Genomic DNA, 21,691 nt, shown 5'->3' with positions numbered 1-21,691 from the left:
CGTAATTCATGGGCCATCCTCTGCTCCTCCTTCTCCTTTTCCAGCCTTGCTAAGTCCCATGTGAGCTGTCTTTTCTCCCTCCGGTCTGTTAGCTCCACTTCAGACAAGCCACCGCTAGAGGCACTGGTGCCCTTCCTAGAAATGGTTCTGGGCCCTGCTGACAGGTTCCCCACCTCAGGTTGGTACATCTCAGCCCCCTCGGTGTCAGGCTCTCCATCCCTGTCTTCCTCCTCAGCCTTGCTTTCTCGGCGTGCCTCCCCCCAAGCCCTTAAGCTAGTTTGGAGTGCACCCTTCTTTGCTCCTGGGGGACAGTACACCCCCTCCCGCTGGCAAAACTCCCTGAGTTGGGCCACAGTGTACGTTTCTAGATTTTCTAGTACAAACTCCATCTTGCCCACTCAGGTTAGAGGACAGGTTTTGTGCAGTAACTATGCAGGGGGGTACCTTTAATAATACCTCCTCCCACCACCAGAGTAAATTTGGAAAAAAACAAAAACCCACAATTAGGAAGGCCGCTTTTGAGAAAACTCCCGGTGTAGGCCTATGGACTACCCACAGTTATTGTTGAGTATGCGTAGGCACAGCTCTATCCCACCACTGAACACCAATTTATGTTGGAAACCCACTCCCACGCTAGAAGGGGTGGTGGTGGTCTTCCGGACACACTGTGGTAGCTTGGCTCGAGTGGTCAGGAATCAGGCTCCGTGCTAAGCATACGACATACCCAAACAATAACCATGCGTGCATCCGTTCCAAAAACGACTCTACACCGTAAAAATTATGAAAATATCTTTCTTTATCTTCTTTTTCTCTTAGTTGCTGATTGGAGAAAATAAATAACAATCACAATATACAAACTTTTAGAAAGTGCAGGATAATTAAAAACTGGCTTAAGGATTCAATAAATAGGGGTGATCATAAATAAAGAAGGCATAAATATCAGTGCAGTACATACAGGCAATTAAATATTCTGAGGCAATAAATACTGTAAACCAATAAATAGTGTGCATCAATAAATACTGTGGACCAATAAATACAGTGGAACAATAAATAGGTTAAATACAATAAATACAGTGCCCCTAATAAATACTTAAAAGCTGACAGTGACACTCATGGAATCAGATCACTTTTAAACTCCTAAGGGCTGATTTGGCCCAGGCACAGCTTGTGGGGATGTGGAAGGCTTGAGGGTGTCTACTCCCTGGCTTGGACAAGGCTGAGGCCTAAACTGAGGTAGATCAAGGGGGGAAATACCAGAGACCTGGCTCTCTCTCTCTCCACACAACCTCTCTAGATTAGTCCCAGTTCACCCCTGGCACAGTCAGGTTGATTCCAGCACCTCCCTAGCCCCTTAGAGCAGTCTCTCAGGTCTCCACAGGGCCTTAGGCGCCCTCTACTCCACTTACTGCCCTTTTTCTGATGCTCCGACGCCGCTGGAGTCGTGTCGATGCCGTGAGGCGGTTCCGGTTCGATGTCGGCGGCCTCGGCACAATGTCTGTTCTTGACGACGCCGGTAGGCGGCCCCGGTTCGGTGTCGGCGGCCTCGGCTCGATCTCGACCTCCGATTCGATGGCGTCGGGCAGTCTTTACTCGATGTCGACTTCGGGCGGCTCCGGTCCGATGGCGACCTCGGATTCGATGACGTCGGCCGGCCTTGCCTCGATGTCGACTTCCGGCGGCTCCGGAGTGCGATCCTCACTCCCGACCTCCGGTGCTCCTCCCAGGTTTCCGGCGACTCCGGAGTGCGACCTCCACTCCCGACCTCCGGCACGATTCTCACAGGTTCCGGCGACTCCGGAGTGCGATCCTCACTCCCGACCTCCGTTACCCTTCACCTCGGTCTCCGACGACTCCGGAGGGCGGACTTCACTCCTCCGATGACGCCGCTCACTCGACCTCGGGTGACTTCCTCCTCGACCTCTGGTATTCCTCACGACCTCTGACGGCGCCCTCTCTCGACCTCTGGCGGCTCCGGGTACGACGTCTGCTTTTCCAGTCAGCGCCGCTTCTCCACCTCGGGCTCCAGGTCTTAGGCTACTCGACGTCGGACTTCAGGGAAACCAGCTTCCAGGTCAGGATCTTGCTGTTCTCTTGTTTCTAAGGCCTGTTCCTGCTGTCCAGGTCCTCAGGATGGTTTTTCTGACTTCTTCCCACACAGGGCTCTAGGCTGGGCTCCGTCAGTAGGGACTAGTATCAAGGGTGGGTTTATGGACCCCACTCCAGGCACAAGTTTCCACCCCTGCTGCTTCACTCCTTCCTCCTTCAAGTTTGTGCTGCTCACTCTTCACCAGTCAGGTGCCAACTGCCAGCTCCAACTGCCAACTCTCTCTCTTAGCTTCCCAACATTCTAAACCGCCTCCAACTGTCACAGGGTTCTGGAATGTTCTGGAAGGTGCTGGTAGGTTCCAGTGGATGCTGGTGATGTCACAGGTGGCCACCATTTTGTGCTCCAGGCCCTCAGACAGAAGTTTCAGGGGTAGGTAAAATGGCTCCCTGAATCTGCAGCAACACGAAAAAGTCTGGTGGTTCCGAAAAAGGAAAAATTCAAACAGGGTTTGAGGCAAAAGTGGGACAAAATAAATAATGATGAGGAGGGACCACCCAAAGGGCTGACAGGTCTAACAATGGCATAAGCACAAGAGAATGTAATTCAAATGTATTGAATAATGAGGATTTTGACAGGAGTACCCCATGATTGAGCATTGTTTTTCCATCTTGACTACTGGCCATAGGTTGACAGAATAGATTGATCAATATTGCTACTGCTTTTTGACTTTCCACGGCATCATGTAGTGCTGATGTTAACTCTTGGTAAAAGACTGGAAGGTGCCTCATTAAAACAGTTTTTGAGAAAGCCTCTAAATGCGATAGTTCAAATGACATAACTGGAACTAAAATTATTGGCTTATACACGCACAGTTTGATTTCATATGTCGCTAAATTTAGGTAATGCACCAAAAATACTTCAATCTGCTGGCAAGGTTTGAAAGGTGGAGACTCTGAGACTGGAGAGATCTCTCCTGACCATGTGTTCAGTTAATGACTTATTATATTAGCTGCAATGATTTAGAATTGGGAAATTCCCAAGAAGTTAAATTCATGATTTGTGAGTTCGGAGTAAATTAAGCATAAAGTAAGACAATGAATATGTACATAGTAAATATCGCCTTAGTACAACAAATAGAGGGTTTGGTGACAATAAACGTTTACACTATTTACATAATATACCAGACAGTTTTGAATTTAGGTTCTAAGAATTCAGGTTGAAATTATCTAAAGGTGGAACATCCAAGGATTAATAAGCAATGTTTTTAAGAAAAGTGTGATGGATATCTTGTAATTCAGTGAAGCATGATATTCCCCATATATTGTTGATTCGCCTATATTTTCATCAAAACATCTTATGTTTTATGACCAATTTGTAACAATGAGTTGATATTCTTCTATACTCTTACTATTAAGATGAGTAATTTTGATTTTGCAGTTCCTATGGGGCAAATCGTAATTGCAATAATGAAATTCAAATTTGATTAATGTCTAGATGATAATTTTAAAATTAACTGTTTTACATTAAGAGACAGTTGTGAAGTATATTCTAAGTAAGCTATTCTTACCTGTTTGAGGATTTTAATTCCTCTGTATATTTCATTTTCTCTCAAAAAAAGTCTCTGGAACATTTCCATCCCAGTGTATGTTGATTGTATATTCTTCATATTCAGCGTTATGGGTGAGGAAGCCTCCTGATTAGATAGAGTTCTCGTACTACCAAAAATTGCATTTAGGTATTTAAATATCTGGGTGTTTAACCATTCCTTTTCCCAGTAAATGTTTGTGCGTATGTTAAATCTGAGATATACTGAGCATTAGTCTTTCCAATTACTGAACTTTGCTGTCCTAATTCATTTGTATGTTCCTTTTCCTAAAAAATATCTTTGGGATTTATAAGAACGGGATATGTTGAACGTTTACCTTCCCAATAAATGTCTTGGAGATTTAACTGATGTGCTATGTTTAGTGTTCGTCTTCCCAATAAATCCACCTGATTATTTTATTTTTGGAGCATTTTAGGTGATCCTTTTTTCCAACAAATGTTGGGAAATTGAATCCTATGGTATATTAAAAATGTATGTTTGTAAAAAATGGCTTTGAGTATTTTGTATATCTATATGTTCAGCATTCTCTTCTCACTACATATCTTTCAATATTTTAATTCCTATGTAGGCAGAATTCTATTCCGTATACTGCATTTTTCTTTGGGTGTTTAAAGCCCCAGGAATGTTGTGTACGATTTTGATATTGTTAAAGGCTATATGTTGGTCAATGTATAATATTGCTTAAAAGTACTAGTGTTATTGTTTCGACTTGGTAGATGCTTCCGCAGTCACCTGCCAGTGTATGAAGTTTGGTCCTACAGTCTGTGATGCTCATGCAGATTTGTGCTTGCACTGTGAACAGCACATTTGAAGTGATACAGCGCACAGTCTCTGCCTGTGCATAGTACACACACTTGAAGGTGCACCATTGTGCACAGTGGGCCAGTGCATTTGGGAGAGGTGTCCTACAGTGGGTCTGGCTAGGCAGCTGTCACTCAACCGGTAACGAAAAACTTGTAATTGTACCATTTCTTAGTTGACTCTACAATGCAGTGGCCTAGTTACAATTTCATTAGTTACCTCACTGGAAATAAAATACAGATTTTGCTCAATGGAAGATGTCACATGACCAAGCTTGTATATGGCACTTTTGACAGTGTGTTCTGTCAGTATACTCTTCTGTAACCAAAACGTGCAGCATTGTACAAAGTTACTATTCCTGTGCTTGTGGCAATGGGTGGAGTTCTGCCTACAATCAAAGTCCTTTTCTGTGGTTGGAACCCAAATCTCGCATGTCAAGAGTTGTTTGTCTTATCAGAAGTTACACATTTACCCTATTTATCAGCCATTTGGATTTAAAGGCCATTCTTATTTCTATGCAGTGTACACAACTACTTGATGAAACTGTCTCAAGTGAGCACCTGGGCTAACTTAGGAAAGGTTCCTGTAGGTTATTGTCCTGCTAGTGGAAGCTAATGTGAGTCCAGGAGATGCAGGGTTTACTATAAACACTGAGGGGCATATTTACAAGGAAATGATGGAACACGGAGTTGGCGAAACATTTTGCAGCGCCACACTCCACCATTTCCAAAACGCAGGGATGCGCCGTATTTACAACAATACGGCGTACCACTGTGTTTTCTCTAGTGCTGGCGCTAAAGATAGATGCCCAGCACAAATGCAGGCACCCTTGCACCATAGTGCAAGGGTGCCTACATTACAGGGAACGATTGTTTATGTACAAGAAGGTATCCCTTCCTGCACATAAACAATCAATAATGGTGATGTGTTGCTTCTATGTGTGCTGCATTCTACGACACGCATAGAAGTAGCAAATCGCCAATTATTTAATGGTTGTGTATGTGCAGGAAGAGACACCTTCCTGCACATAAACAATCATTAATGGCAGTTTGTTCCTTCTATTTGTGCTGCAGAGTGCAGCACACATAGAAAAAGCAAAAGCGAGAAGAAATAAAAGTATTTCTCCTTGTTGCGCCATTCTAACTCCTGCTCTTGCCTGGAGTTAGCTTTTGACACTGCCTCAGATTTACTCCTCCTTGTAAATCTGGGGCAGCATCAAAAAGCAATGGGTGTTGTGGTGGAACGCCCACTGCAACACCCATTGCACACCCCTTTCACGCAGACAACTGCGTGAAAGGGTACCATATTTCAAAGTTGCCATTAAGCCACAAAAAGTGGCTTAACGCCACTTTGTAAATATAGTGCAGGGCATTGCAAATATGCCCCTGGGTGTTACTTTATGCTCTTCCTCAAGCTTTAGACTTGGTAGTTGATGGCAGCCAGGGGAAAGAGTCTCTTTGTTTTACAAATGGCCATATTAGGTAACTAGTGGGAGTGAGTTACCTAAACCTGAAACTAAACCCGGGAAAAACGGAAGTGGTCCTACTGGGGACAGCCTTAAGCACTGGGGCCCCCATTATTGGCCTCCTGCACTCGGCCCACCTCCTATCCCCTCTAGCTCCGCCAAGACTCTGGGGGTACTTCTGGATAGTGGTCTAGTCTTAATAGCCCAGGTTGGAGCAGTGGTGTCCAAGTGCTTTTACCAACTGCGAAAATTTAGGAAAATTCATCGCTTTCTTACTCATGAAGCTTTGGTCCAAGCCATGATTTCTGCTGTGCTATCCCACTTAGATTATTCCAACTCGGTCTACCTGGGAATGCCCCATTATTTGTTCAAACGCCTTCAGTTGGTCCAAAACCAGGCTGCCCGTCTGATCTACCACCAACCTAAATGGCAACCCGCCTCTCCTCTGTTGAGGAAATTACACTGGCTGTGTCTTCAAAACCGGTTGCCTTATTTTCAAGGCTTTACACGGTACCAGTCCGGAATTCATTAACAACATTATGCGTAGGTACTCCCCCATTCGTCACCTAAGATCCACCCACCTTTCATTTCTTACTAGTCCGAACTTCAAGAGGTCTCGTCTTGGAGGCCGCAGGTTTGCCACTCTTGCTCCCAAGTTGTGGAATTCCCTCCCTCTTGAGCTTCGTACGTGTACTGACCTCCTTCCATTTAGGAAACTCCTGAAAACCTGGCTGTTTACTCAGGATTAGTTTTCCGCTGCCTTTGTCAAGATGTCTGCTAGCGCCATGAAGCCAACCCGGCGTACGTACGCTTTATAAATCCCCAATAACATTAACATTAACATTAACATGAGTGAGGGCTGCAATTGCAATTGGGTATGCCTCATTGAAGCTGTCCTGCACCACCTTGAATATCTGTAACAACACAAATTAATTTGTAGTTTCTCTGCATCAATAGACAGCCCTACAGGTGCAGGAGAATTCTTTTTGAGATGTATTTGAAGCAATTTAGCCATCTTGTCAGCGGACAGGGAGGTTCACAACTCTAGTGAAACCCATTTGCAGGTTGACCACCAACCATGGATTTGAATATTGTAAGAAACTGAGTTGTTGAGTGACTGGGTTGTGAGCCCTGGTCAAGAAACAACCACAATCCATGTCAGGATGAAGTTACAAGCAAACCCTAAATTAACCTGTATTCAACCCTTGGGTAGCTTGGTATAGAACAGTCAGGCTTAACTCAGAGGCAATGTGTAAAGTATTTATGCAACACTTCAAACAGCAACACAGTGAAAACACACTAGAAAGGATCCCACACCACTTTGGAAAAATAGAGCAGATTTCAATAAATAAAACAAGACCAAAGCAACAAAAATCCAATCAGTGGAACCGGAGATATGCAGATGTTAGGATTTCAGTACAAATAGAGCCAAAAAAGCACAAAGTGCAAACTAGGGATATCTACTCACACATAACAGGCTACAGGCACTAAATGGCTAAAGCAGGATTATGCCAACTTTCTAAAAGTGGCATTTTCAAAATTATAATATAAAGTCCGACTTCACCTTGTGACAGGATTTCTCATTGCAATTCAAAAGACACTAAACACGAACTGGTTACCTGCTCACATTTGGAAAATATCACTTATTAAATGTTAATTCCAATGTTAGCCTATGGGAGAGGTAGGCCTTGCAGTAGTAAAAAATTACTTTAGGAGTTTTTCACTACCAAGACATGAATAACTTAAAAGTACATGTCCAACTTTTCAAATACACTGCAGACTGCCCTCTGGGCTGTGCAGGGCCTCCCCAAGGAGTGACCTATATGTATAAAAAAGGAAGGTTTGGGCCTGACAAAAGGTTTCTTTTGCCAGGTCGAAATGACAGTTTAAAACTGCAGACACAGGCTGCAATGGCAGTCCTGAGACATGGTTAAAGGGCTACTTCAGTGGGTAGCACAATAGGTGCTGCAGGCCCACTAGTAGCATTTAATTTAGTAGGTCAGGGCACAGGTAGTGCCTCTTTACTAAGGATTTACAAGTTAATTAAATTAAACATGTCAATTGGGGATAAGCCAATGTTACCATGTTTTAAGGAGTGAGCACAGGCACTTTAGCACTGGTCACATCCTAAGGCCAGCAAAAACGAGAATAGCAAAACAAAAAGGAAGAGGAAGGCAAAATGTTTGGGGAAAACCATCTTCAGGCTGACAGGTCTAACAAATATTGAGGAGGCTTGGGTCTCCTGCCTTGCATTTCAGTGTGGGTGGAGAGGGTTTACTGTGTTTTGCAGGCAAAGTGGAATCGATTTCCAGAATTTTCTGTAATAGATAGAGTGTTTTAATCTTCACCCTGCCCTCAATAGGATGCCAGTTGTGTTCTTTCAGGAGCAGTGTAATCTACATTTTAGACTGGAAGAGAACAAGGCCTACTTAGTTTTGGGTGTGTTGCATCTTGGTTAAATGTTTATATAGGAACTACCATTAGGAAGTATTGCATTAGTATCTGCATATTTGTGAACAGGTTGCATGCATTGTCAAAACATTTGTGGCCATATTATCTAACCATGACATAGTGCTTGAGTGATAGTAGATTATTTACCTTTGTCAAAAGTTTTATAAAAGTGCAGTCCAGGTCTGAAACAGTGTCAGAGAGATCAACCAGTAAAGCAGCTCAGTAAACACTTAACATTTTGCAGTAGATGATTGCATTCAATAAAGGGTTTGATATGTAACCCTTAGGCCACCAGTTCTAATCCCTCAGAGTCAAGACAGATGATGTTACCTTCAAGGATGCTAAATTGAGTCATTGGCAAACAGCAGGAATTTCAATTACTTTTTAAAATACAAACATTCTGTGAGGAGCATTAGAAGCACTATTCATAAGAGCATTTGTAAATCAATCAAATGCAGGAACAATTCATGTGGTGGTCCTAGTGACTGTGGGTGGGGGAACTGCAGTAAGGTGCACATTAAAGTCTTGAATGTGCTTAATAACAAGATATAATGCATGTGTGAAATTGAGCATTATTATATAGCACTGCTGAACAGGTTCCTGAAACAAGTGATGGGTACTGATCTAGGCATTGAGATTTAAATATTTTGGATTACACACAATGCTGTGTGGCAGTAACTTTTGTAAAAGCCTGATCTGGGTGACTATCCGTCGCTAATGATCCCCCTGCCCAACAGCATGCAGCTAGCTTCAAGGTTGAGAAGATCCGCGGATCCATGTTTTCTATTGTTGATACCAATGAAGATATTCTAGAATTCCAAAATCCAGCATCATTGAGTTCTGGTTGCTTTTTTCAAAATGTTTGACCAAGTTCATGCAAATGATTGCCACTCAGCAATACAATAGGGTGGCAGTTTCCTTTGAAATCCAGCTGCAATAAACTGGAATGTGCTTAAAGGGAATTGTATAAATGGAGAAAAAAAACTGTATATTACAATATTGGTCAACTCAGTTACATTCAACTAAAAAAAGAGAAATGGTTTATTACATTTTGGTACAAAGTTACACCCTGAACTAAGCTACACAAAAAGATAAATATTAAAAAGCGATCAAGATAGACAGTTGAAATTCACTGCAAGCCCTCGTAAATGTTGACGTTGAGGGTTGCAACAAGTTTCTGGAAATGGATACCAGCTGCAGAAAAATATATGTTTAACCTGGAGGCGACATGGATGCTTGCATCCTGTGTCTCGAAATGTACTTCGTCAGATATTTGTTGGTGCACAGATGTTTTGACATACCTACCCAACTTTGTAATTCACATATGTGTCGTGCTGAGGTTACTCGCTTCATGGTTTTAACATCCTCCTCTTACGGTGCTTTGTTCGGGAATGGAGGGGCTGGTTAGAGATGAAGGAATGCTCAAATCCATGCAGTCTCAGCCCCTTCTCTGATCAACAAGTAATACAATTAGCTGTATTTCCTTGTGGATCATTCACAGAGCCATGCACATACAAAAACATGATTGCATAGCAGTAAAATCCTTTTGCCAGCTTTGCACATTCTATTCTTAGCCCTAGTAAGCTCATCTTCGCAGTCCACAAAACAAAGAAGGAGATATGTAGAAACCATAAATTCTCTGCTTTCACCCACTCCCCCTAAAACATCCCCACCCCTACTTGAGTAGGCTTTGCCACTTCTAATCTACTAGGAAGAGCTCAAAGTTCTCCTCTTTTTAATGCTTTGCTTACTTACAGATATCCAACACCAACAAATGTCACGGCAGACGTGCATTAAGGGGCTCTTTACGATGTCAGGCGGAAAGCCTCCGCCCGACACGGACTCGGAATCGGATCCAAGCAACTTGAGGTTGGTGATTCCGACCTCCAGATTATTATGCGACCGAACAATGTTCAATCACTGTCTCATTATTCCCTATGGGAGCTCGTGTTCCGCCCGACAACCGGCCGTAACACAGGCTCCTATGGGGAAATGGTGTGTTTGTGGAAAATCCTGCACCCTGTCACAGGCACCCCACAGTGCCTGCCACACAGTGCAGGGTTTTACAGGGGGGTCCCTAGGGTACCCCCTTGGTCATCAACATTAGGCCGTGTGGCCTAGGGGGCCCTGCCAGGGATCTGCAAAGTCACTATCCGGCAGCCTTTTCGTGTCGGACAGGCCGACGCAGGAAGGCTGTTGGAATTCAACATCGTAATCCCTAGGGCGGTAGCGCTGCCCATAGGGGGTATGATGCGGTTCTGACCGACAGGAATACTTTGCTAGTCGCTCAGAACTGATTCTGAATAACCGTGTGGTTTACATTCTAATCGGTCGGTCAGAATGTAAACCAACCAAGTCGTTCGGAAGGTCTCCGACGCGGTTGCGGAGATTCCGACTGTCGGGAGGAGGCTTTCCACATGACATCGTAATGAGCCCCTTAGTGTGAACATCAACGAATGTAAATATGTATAAAGACTCACCAGTATATGCTTAAACATTCTGAAAACCTGGAAGACTGATGTCACCCTACTTCTCATCCGCTAATGATGCAAGCCGTCTTATTGTTTTTTAAACATCCAGCATGCTCAGGGGGTCTGCATGTGACAGCATATAATCCCAACTACTATTTACAGCAGTCTGCCCACCTCTCGGGCTTTGGTTTGCACCATATAAATACACCCACAATAAAAACAAATACAAAACATATCTCCAATGACACCCACTAAAGGAAAGCTAACATGAAGGTGGGGTGGATGTCCCACCAAGTCCTTCACACATTAGCATTTGCATAGCAAGCCTTGAAGCTGGTAGCACAGCCAACTATTCTTATCTCAATTTAAGAGGAAGAAAAGAAAGAGACTAGCATGCAGGTGAATAACAATAATAAACGTTAATGCTAATCAAAAGAATGAGAATCATACTGAATGAAGATGACAAGCTGACTTTAAAGGGAACTCATTGAGGTTTCCTCAACCTACTGTGAAACCGAATAATGTTCGGTAGCTGTGGGCAGGGGTCACTATATCATCAGCGAAATATCAATCTACAAAAATATTAAATACACAAGTTTTACTACTACTATATTGTAAAGGTTCATATATGAAATTCAGGATAGTAAATATATATTTACCCATATGAATTAAATTTGTTGATATAGTGGTAGTCAATGTAGACGATTTACTGTCTTGTAGATTGATATAAATCACTTCAATATTCTGACTCCAACCATTCAGTTTAGCCGCGCTACTTATCTGAAATTAATATTTCACCACTAAAACAATCCACATGATAACACTTTAATTGATAAACAATTTTTATAGGGACATGATCAGCACTTATCAACAAATGTATTTATCGTGAATTGATTTATCCCATGAACTGACAGTCGCATTTGTACCCCAATGGTTTTGTCATTCTTTTTTGGTTATCCTGCACTTATGCTCGCTCATATTCTTGTATTTGACTCTGACAGAAAATGGGGAGTGGGCGATCAAGCACCGTCCGGCCAAGGTAATCATCAATGATAACTTCTCCCCTGATGATCTAGAATACCAGGAAATCGTATTCTTCCTCATCATCCAGAGGAAGCCACTTTTCTACATCATTAACATGATTGTTCCTTGTGTGCTCCTTTCCTCGGTTGGTGTCCTGGTGTACTTCCTGCCAGCAAAAGGTATGTTGAGTCTTGTGACCTTTGAATAGGCATTGGAAGTGGATCTGTTTCTATGTCCTCTGCCAGGTAATGGCACATAGAGTTTACATGTAAGAGTGGAGGTGTGATGGTGGGATGTGTATTTACTTCCACACATCATCTCCCACCTCCAGCTACATTATTACATGTTGGGGTTGGGCCAAGGGATGGAATGTATAAGTATGCCCAGTACATTTTATGCCAGATAAAGATGCAATGGGTGTTAGGGGAGTGATGGTGTAGGGTTGGAATATTATCTTTTTCCTATAGATCCGTTGCCAGAAAAAGGTGCGTTGGGTCCTTTACTGTGCATGTGGTGGTGTAGGAATGGAATGCGAATCCACTTTGTATATGTTCTATGAGTGCCAAAGGTATATTGATGCTTATTGGGGGTGGAGGGAGTGCACATAAACATTGACATTTCCATGTTGCCCCTTTATTACTAAATATTTAAAGATATTCAAGTCAGTGGGTGTGTAGTAAAAATTAATCATAATTAAGGTGTTGATACTTCTGAATAAGGCATGTGTGCCACATGCAAAATCATTTCATTGTTAATTCAATAAGGATCTGTCAGCTCTTCTGCTTAGTGACAGAGTTGAGACACAACACAACCAGTATATGATATATAAAAGATCTTAGAAATAATTGCATTCATGGAGACACAAGAATCACGTTCCTTTCTCCACTAACAGCTGGAGGTCAGAAATGTACCGTCTCCATCAACATTCTTCTAGCACAGACTGTTTTCCTTTTCCTGATCGCGCAGAAGGTTCCAGAAACGTCACAGGCCGTACCGCTCATCGTAAAGTAAGACTTACCTTGAAATTTTGCTTGTTCTACCTGTCAGGAATTCCTCCAGGGAAAAAAGTATATCCTTTCAAGCCACTTCCAAGAACCTGATGATGAAATTTCAAGAACGCTTGTGAAGAAATCTGTTACTATATCAATGTCCAGCATAGGGCCAGGAGGGCTGGAGTCATGGCAGATTTACATGATATTCACATAAAATAAATTCATTTTTGGGATATCCTTATTAGATAAATGTACATACAGTTTATCTAAATGGACCTCATTTACCTAGTAAGTGGTATGCTGAAAATGTGGCATACTAGATCCTGCCCTCCAGGACATGTGTTGGACACCTGTGCTGATTTTGTGGATCACAAATGTGTGCAATTTTAGCCAGCATTCGAATTTACATATTTTAGGCATTCCGTCAAGTCCTCAAATGCTGGGTGTTATGGGTTTACACCCAATGAAAAATAGAAGCATGTCCACCCAGTGAAAATTAGATACATCTAAACAAGCATTTGCAATGCAATAGGTCTCGCATTTATAAGATTTTGAGCTATTGGCATTGTAAAATTACAATGACTTTTATTTATGTTTTGGTTTTAAAACAAATAAAAGGCATTGTCATTTACAATGTCAGTAGCATAAACTCGCATAAAAGCAGTGTGTGGAGTGCAGCAGTGTGCGGCGTGCAGCAGTGTGCGGCATGCAGTAGCGTGTGGTGTGCAGCAGTGTGTGGCGTGCAGCGGCTTGCAGCGGTGTGCGGCATGCAGCAGTGTGCGGCGTGCAGCAGTGTGCGGCGTGCAGCAGTGTCGTGCAGCATGCAGCAGTGAGTAATGCAGCAATGTGCAGCAGTGTGCGGCGTGCAGCATTGTGCGGCGTGCAGCATTGTGCGGCATGCAGCATTGTGCGGCGTGCAGCAGTGTGTGGCGTGCAGCAGTGTGTGGCGTGCAGCAGTGTGTGGCGTGCAGCAGTGTGTGGCGTGCAGCAGTGTGTGGCGTGCAGCGGCATGCAGCAGTGTGCGGTGTGCAGCAGTGTGCGGCGTGCAGCAGTGTGCGGCGTGCAGCATTGTGCGGCGTGCAGCAGTGTGTGGCGTGCAGCAGTGTGTGGCGTGCAGCAGTGTGTGGCGTGCAGCGGCATGCAGCAGTGTGCGGTGTGCAGCAGTGTGCGGCGTGCAGCAGTGTGCGGCGTGCAGCAGTGTGTGGCATGCAGCAGTGTTTCGTGTAGCAGTGTGAGGCATGCAGCAGTGTGTGGCGTGCAGCGGCGTGCAGCAGTGTGTGGCGTGCAGCAGTGTGTGGCGTGCAGCAGTGTTTCGTGTAGCAGTGTGTGGCGTGCAGCTGTGCGGCATGCAGCAGTGTGCGGCAGTGTGGCGTGCAGCGGCGAGCAGCAGTGTGTGGCGTGCAGCAGTGTGTGGCGTGCAGCAGTGTGCGGTGTGCAGCAGTGTGCGCAGCATTGTGCGGCGTGCGGCAGTGTGTGGTATGCAGCAGTGTGTGGCGTGCAGCAGTGTGTGGCATGCAGCAGTGTGTGGCATGCAGCAGTGTGTGGCATGCAGCAGTGTGTGGCGTGCAGCAGTGTGTGGCGTGCAGCAGTGTGGGGCGTGCAGCAGTGTGGGGCGTGCAGCAGTGTGGGGCGTGCAGCAGTATGGGGCATGCAGCAGTGTGCGGCGTGCAGCAGTGTGCGGCGTGCAGCGGCATGCAGCAGTGTGTGGCGTGCAGCAGTGTGTGGCGTGCAGCAGTGTGTGGCGTGCAGCAGTGTGTGGCGTGCAGCAGCGTGCGGCGTGCAGCAGCGTGTGGCGTGCAGCAGTGTGTGGCGTGCAGCGGCTTGCAGCGGTGTGCGGCGTGCAGCAGTGTGCGGCGTGCAGCAGTGTGCGGCGTGCAGCAGTGGGCTGCGTGCAGCAGTGTCGTGCAGCATGCAGCAGTGAGTAATGCAGCAGTGTGCGGCGTGCAGCAGTGTGCGGTGTGCAGCAGTGTGCGGCGTGCAGCAGTGTGTGGCGTGCAGCAGTGTGTGGCATGCAGCAGTGTGTGGCGTGCAGCAGTGTGCGGCATGCAGCAGTGCCGTGCAGCATGCAGCAGTGAGTAATGCAGCAGTGTGCAGCAGTGTGTGGCGTGCAGCAGTGTGTAATGCAGCAGTGCGTGCAGCATTGTGCGTGCAGCATTGTGCGGCGTGCAGCAGTGTGCTGCGTGCAGCAGTGCCGTGCAGCATGCAGCAGTGAGTAATGCAGCAGTGTGCAGCAGTGTGTGGCATGCAGCAGTGTGTGGCGTGCAGCAGTGCGCGGCGTGCAGCAGTGTGTGGCGTGCAGCAGTGTGTGGCGTGCAGCAGCGTGTGGCATGCAGCAGTGTGCGGCGTGCAGCAGTGTGCGGCGTGCAGCAGTGTTTTGTGTAGCAGTGTGAGGCATGCAGCAGTGTGTGGCGTGCAGCAGTGTGCGGCATGCAGCAGTGTACGGCGTGCAGCAGTGTGTGGCGTGCAGCAGCGTGCGGCGTGCAGCAGCGTGCGGCGTGCAGCAGTGTGCGGCATGCAGCAGTGTGCAGCAGTGTGGCGTGTAGCAGTGTGTGGCGTGCAGCAGTGTGCGGCGTGCAGCAGTCTCGCATTTGTGAAAGTTAGAGTTTTTAGCATTTAAATCTAATGTCCACGGCCCACTTTCACTTTCGTCCGTTGTTAAAGCTTTGTTGTCTTTATGGGGCCATGTGTTTGAAACACATGGCCCCATAAAGATAAGAAAGCTGACCCTTTGAAGTAGTATGATGGCGAGGCTGACTGCAAAGTTGAAAACACTCCATTAAAAGCTCAGTTTTTCTTTTCTTCTGCAGTTTTATATAACGTGAACTCTACCCTAAGATATTGGAGTGCGTTCACGCCCTTAATTACATCGGCCACGCCCCTTTGAGAGACCCTCCAGTTTATTCATCCCACTTAAAGCCCTGAGTTTGACCATGTCGTTTGTGTATTCTTGTGTGTCTATTAGCTGTTTGCACAGATGCCGTGCTGGGTGTGGAGGAAAAGCGTTGCCGTGTCCTGTCCATCCTTGACTTCCGACAGCGACTACAAGCCAGGCTAGAACTCTGACAAATGTCTTTCACCCCCACTGCCCTTTCCAGCCTGCCCCTCCCAACAGATCAAATTAAGCTGTTTTGTGTACTTCCACATACAAGAGTGGCTGTAAAACTCGGAATGTACTAACTAGGGAGGGGGTGGAACAAACGGAGTGGGAGGTGTATGGGCGAGCGCAGACAGTGCAACACGAGCAGTCTGCACATGCACTCTACAACATAAAAAACAAGAGCGCACTGAAGCTGACGAGGAGGGAGTGGGAGGGGGGAGTGGGGGCGGGCATGCTTTACGACGCGTGGATTCTGTTGGGTGTACGAAGAATGTCTTCAAAGTGGTCGATTCCACACACCAGCCTGATTCGATTGTTTAAACGCACAATCTTGGATTTCCTCTATTTTTGAAAACCCAAACACCACTGTAGCACAATGATTGTGTTCCTTAGAATGTTATTATTTTTAAACGGGTCATGGTTAAGATAGCCCCGTTCACTCGCGTGTTACAGCCATAAGTTAGAAACAGCTCTGATTGTAACTGAACAATGAAAATCCCCATTACAGAACTTACAGATCTTAAAATGGCGGTGTTTGTCCATCTACAGGAGTAAGAGGTAAAAGTGGAACTCCACAGCAAGCCCCCAGCAGACTAAGCGCAGAACAAAAGCATCCCCGGTTCGTAAAACCTGGCAAGCGAACAGACACCTATTCCCTGAATTTTAATAGCTGCATTGATTTTCTTGTCCTGCTCTCCTGGGAAATCACAGATGACCCCCGGGGCAAGAAAAGTCACCCACACCACCCCCATGCCTACCCTCCAGCTAATTCTGTGCTCACGGGGACGTCTGGAAGGGTCCCTTTTAAGAAAGCACAAATTTGATTTTGAGGCCGACCCCAGAAATGGCCCTGCTCCCTTCCCCATTGTTTGGCAGGCTGCATAATTTGCATTGCAGATCAACCCTTGCAAGCTGCTGCCCCCTCCTCCCTGCCCCCTCCCGTCTCAAATAACTGACCACTCAAAACACACACGCACGGCACCCCCGCCACCTATGCCCATGTTTGACTGACAAGGGAGACAATCCAGCAATCTAGGGAAGCCGAGGAAAAGAGGCTCACATCAAGCAGAACTATGCAAAGACTTGAAATCAACTGGGCCCTTTAAAAGTTTAGAACTGACAAGACGATCAAGTTTAGACAATCATCTATTTGAAGTCTGCATCAACACCATACACTAATAAATGCAAGGCCGATATTTATTTACACCTTATTAGATGGTCTTACACTTTAGATGAGATCTTGTTGTACATTATTATCCAATCAACAGTGCATTAAAGTAGGAAGGGAAGCGGCCGTACGGCCGCGAATGTGAAAGTGATCACGATCACGATAAAACATCAAAGCGGCGAAAGTGAAAGACAACGAGTGCTTTCAGGCTGCCAAATGGTGCGCGCGCCCGGCACACATGCACAGTAGTTGGCGGCCTGAAAGCACTCGTTTGCACTTCCAAAAGTGCTTACTATAAGTCTCGCCAGAGCAGCGCTAAAGCGATGTCTCAGGCGAGACCTAAAAACAGCAAATTTGTGTGTGTTCTATGGAAATATCCACATAAATGAAAAATATGTGTTATTGAACTGTTGTCCTTTGTTAGACTTAACTGTTCGGGAATACCAATTGTGGAAAAGATTGTTTTGAAAATTGGAGTAACAATGCCTGCCAATGGTCTGGAAAATATCTGGAGAATATGGGTTTGCTACACAGATAGATTTCCGCTTTGACACGTATCACCAATAATAGTGTAACCTGTGATTGGAGTATAGACAAAGGGGTAGATTTACAAACATTTTGCACTGGGTTTGCGATACAAAAGGGATGCAAACCAGCACAAAATGTTTTTTTTTCTAATTTACTTTCCAGCACAAAACTTGTTTAGCCCTGACTAGTAGCCTAAAAGTAACGCAAAGCAGCGTGACGCACTGCTTTGCGTTACTTAGCGCCAAGGGTGCGTTAAATGGGTGGTACATGGGTGTTCCCATGCAGCCACCAATGCTTTTTGACGCAAAACCCTATCTTCCTCCTTTCGTTACGGCTGACTTTACATGAGTGCTGTACTGTACAGCACACATACAAAGCAGAAAAAGGTTTTAATTAAGTGTAGGAATAGTACTTAATACTGGAAGGCTACCCTTCCAGGGCAAAACCTATGCTGGACTCATGCACACACCAGTGCACTATGGTGCAAAGGAGTGTGCGTGGCACTCAACAGTAAAAATCAGTGCCGGCTCTAGGGAGAGGGGAGTAAAGTACCATACCTCTGTAGATAAGGAGCTCTCCTGCTCTCTCCCTGTCAAGCAACACAGCGCAACGCAGCATTTTTGGCTGTGGCGCTGCATTGTGTGACAGTTTTGTAAATCTGGGCCTTGATGTGTTTCCATTGTTTAGACTTTGGTGGATTTTATGCTCCATCACAAGCATAAGATATTTTTGTGGTTATAAGATATAATGTACTTGTAATTTAGCGGACGGGTTAGCCGCCACGTTTGTGATGGAGTAACCCGACCGCCAACTCTCCATCAGATCCATAGAAAAGTCCACAGTCCCAGTGTGGGAAAGAGTGACTAAGGGTCTTTTCATAATGTCTGCCAGGCGCTATAGCATCTGGGGAGGAAGAGGGTGAACATGAGACAATTAGGATGCTTGGAGAAAAAACTGCCTCAAAAAGAGATAATAGTAGCAGTGAAAGGAGGAGCATGCAGTGTAAACCAGACAGCACTGCAAGTAAAAATCCTTTCACTGGGTCACCACTAGCAGAAATGCATACCACCATAGGTGTCACTTTCAAAGGGATTGTTTGGAGTTTTGGTGGTGTTCTCTGAAGTCAAAAGTAGCCACTCTGCAATGATAATCTATGTTGTGTATTGACTCCCTCCACTTTCACGTTGGTTTGACATTCGCTGGTGAAATGAGTGTGCATATAGTAGGATAGAATATTGCGTTAACACGTTGTTATAGATGTGGGTTACTTTCTATAGCCTCTGTACATTTACATTAGGTATTTGTTACCTCTCAAAATAATTTACAAAAGTGTAGTTTAGAAAATGTTCTGTAAATATGAAAAAAGAAATCTGTTTCTTTTCGGTACAGAGTCCATGATATGTTGTAGTGCTTCTTGTCTCAGTGGGAGAGCACCAAACATCATCTGGTCCTAAAGTTTTTGTAAGGGTGGGAAGCTGTGGCCTCTGAGCAAAATTAAGTTTTTGGGAGTTCTGGTATGGTGGTCGATTCACCAAAATGCCCTTAGATGTTAATGATTTCACAGGAAGTGATATCAAAATCACCTTAGCCCCTGAAAGTTCCAACTAAGTCATGTCATATGACCTTAACTCTGATGACATCACAATCAGTGACATAAATGATGTAATACCTGCAGGATTAAAATAACAGTAATCTTTAAAAGTGCTGGAGCATAACTCTAGCCCTGAGTTGTAGTGAGCGAGTGGGCCAGACCTATTCTGAGTGGGTTCCTGGGGTTCTCCCCAAGAAATGTTTATAAACAAATGGTGAAATTTTTAAAGCACAATTTTCACATACATTTGCCAAAATTCTGAATAATCTAAAAGGACATTCAATAAATTCAGGTCCTTTCATGGTGCGCCAAGTCATTGAAACTTGATGCTTTCCAGGGGTTGACCCTGTTTTTTTTGTCCAAAATGTGCCATAGGTCCGCCTATATGTCAAAAATTACCTCCAATGTGCCAGGACCAGCATTTTGTCAAGGGTGGTCCCCATATGCCAATAGGGCCACCTTTGGCTATACATGACATACAATATACCAGGACTAGAATGTTGCCACTAATGTCATTCTTATACTAAGGGTGACACGTATAGTAAGCTTTACCTCCTCAGTATATCACAGCCATCATTTTTGTCATGTTTGCCCTCCGCCCATAGTCCGCGGTTGCCCTTCCTCATGCCAAGAATCACCTCTAGTGTGCTGGTGCCCGCATTGTGCGACTGGAGCCCCTATGCATAGGTTATCATCAAGTATGCCAGCATTTTTCCACTGGTGCCCCATATTCCAAGATTTACCGCCAGTATCAGTATTTACCGGAAGAGCCCATTAAACCAGGAATGACCTTACCTATGCTGCTGACAGGATGTTTTACAGGTGCCTGTCATGCTAAGAATTGCTCCAGTGTGCTTTCACCAGTATTTTGCTATGTGTGCCTAATTATCTTCAGTATTACAGAGCCAACAGCAGATTCACAAGCATAATACCCCATACTCACTCATGTTCACTTATATTCACTCACTCATGCCCCTTTCCCTTATTAATGTTAATTCACACAGTCACTCACTCATTTGTCACTCACTCTATTACACTCACTTTTATTCTCACTTACTCATTCTCACTCAGCCATTTTTACTGATTCACTCACAATCGCTTGCATTCACTTTTACTCATACTCCCAAATGCTCACTCACTCATTCGCAGTAATTAATTTTCACACCCATTCACTAACTTTTACTCTCACTCATAATTTCTCACTCACACTTACTTGCGCTCTAACTCTCACTACCCTTTTATCTCTCACTCTGACTCACCCATTTTCACTTACAGTTACACTCACTCACTGCCATGCTCACTCATTCTCACTCACATTGATTGTCACTTACACTCTCTAACACTCCCTCACACTCATCCATTCTCACTTTTTCACTTGCAGTCACTCTCACTCAGTCTCACTCACTTGGACATACTCACTGACACTCAATCTTATTTTCTGTCATTCACAACCTGTCCCCGACTTTCACACACATGCTTTCACATATGCCCTCTCTCTCATTAACACTCTCCCACACAAGCACACACATACAATATATTTAAAATCTTTTTTTACTTACCTCAGCTGCCAGCAAAGGTTCCATTCCTGTTAATTGTACTCCATTTTTATTACACTAATATTGAGTCATAGAGTATTATTTACTATTAGTGTAATAAAAGAATGGCAAAATACAAGGAGGGTTGACCCCACTCCAATACTTATAAGGGAGGACTGTCCCTGTGCACTTGGCACAGATGTTTCCAACCTTGGGCCGGGCTCACAAAGGCAGTCTCAGGGGACACAAGGGGCAGGCAAGTGGTAGGGGTTGAAACTCCTGAATGATGTCAATGGGTTCTGGATGCATGTAAAAAAAAAATGTAAATTAGTATTTGTAAAGCGTGAACTACTCACCCTTACAGGTCTCAAAGCACTGGGGGCCATCGTGGAAATTAAGGGGCATATCAACAACAACCGGCGATAATTATCTCTAAGCGCACTTAGCGCTAGGATAATTATCGCCGGCTAGCGTGGATTTTTATCGCTGAGATAGCGTGCTATTAGCAACGCTTATCTAAATAGCGATAAAAATCCTCACGCTAACAGGCTAACGTGAGATTATCGCTGGAAACCCAGCGATAATCTCACATTACCTTGTTGATAGGGACAGGCAAACTTAGCCATGATATCCTCCTTCCATAGGATATCATGGCTAAGTCAGAAAAATACCAGACGTAAAAAAGCAGCGTTAACCGCAGTTAGCGCTGCTTTTTTTGTCTCTAACAGGGTTAGCGGCATTCTTGATAATAGGAGAAATGTCGCTTAGCGACATTTCTCCTATTATTTTACTCTGGAACGCCCCCTTTGCATCTCATTAGAGATGCAAGGGGAAGCGTAGAGTAAAAGGGTGCTAACATGCAAATTTGCGTGTTAGCACCCTGTTGTTGATAGGGCGCTAGTTTTATCTCTCCTTT

General features: G+C 44.8%; 1 protein-coding gene across 1 annotated transcript in view; it reads left to right on the top strand.

Moving 5' to 3' along the window:
• Positions 1–21,691, top strand: part of CHRNG (cholinergic receptor nicotinic gamma subunit) — a 159,329-nt gene that overhangs the window by 121,203 nt on the left and 16,435 nt on the right. The window contains exons 7-8 of the mRNA XM_085635679.1: positions 11,843–12,043; positions 12,757–12,871. Coding sequence (XP_085491805.1) covers positions 11,843–12,043; positions 12,757–12,871 — 316 coding nt within the window. The remainder of the gene's footprint in view (positions 1–11,842; positions 12,044–12,756; positions 12,872–21,691) is intronic.

Source organism: Triturus cristatus, chromosome 11, assembly GCF_964204655.1.
Source record: "Triturus cristatus chromosome 11, aTriCri1.1, whole genome shotgun sequence".
Taxonomy (NCBI): Eukaryota; Metazoa; Chordata; class Amphibia; order Caudata; family Salamandridae; genus Triturus; species Triturus cristatus.
The sequence above is the reverse complement of the archived record's forward strand: the minus strand, read 5'-3'. Positions and strand labels throughout refer to the sequence as shown.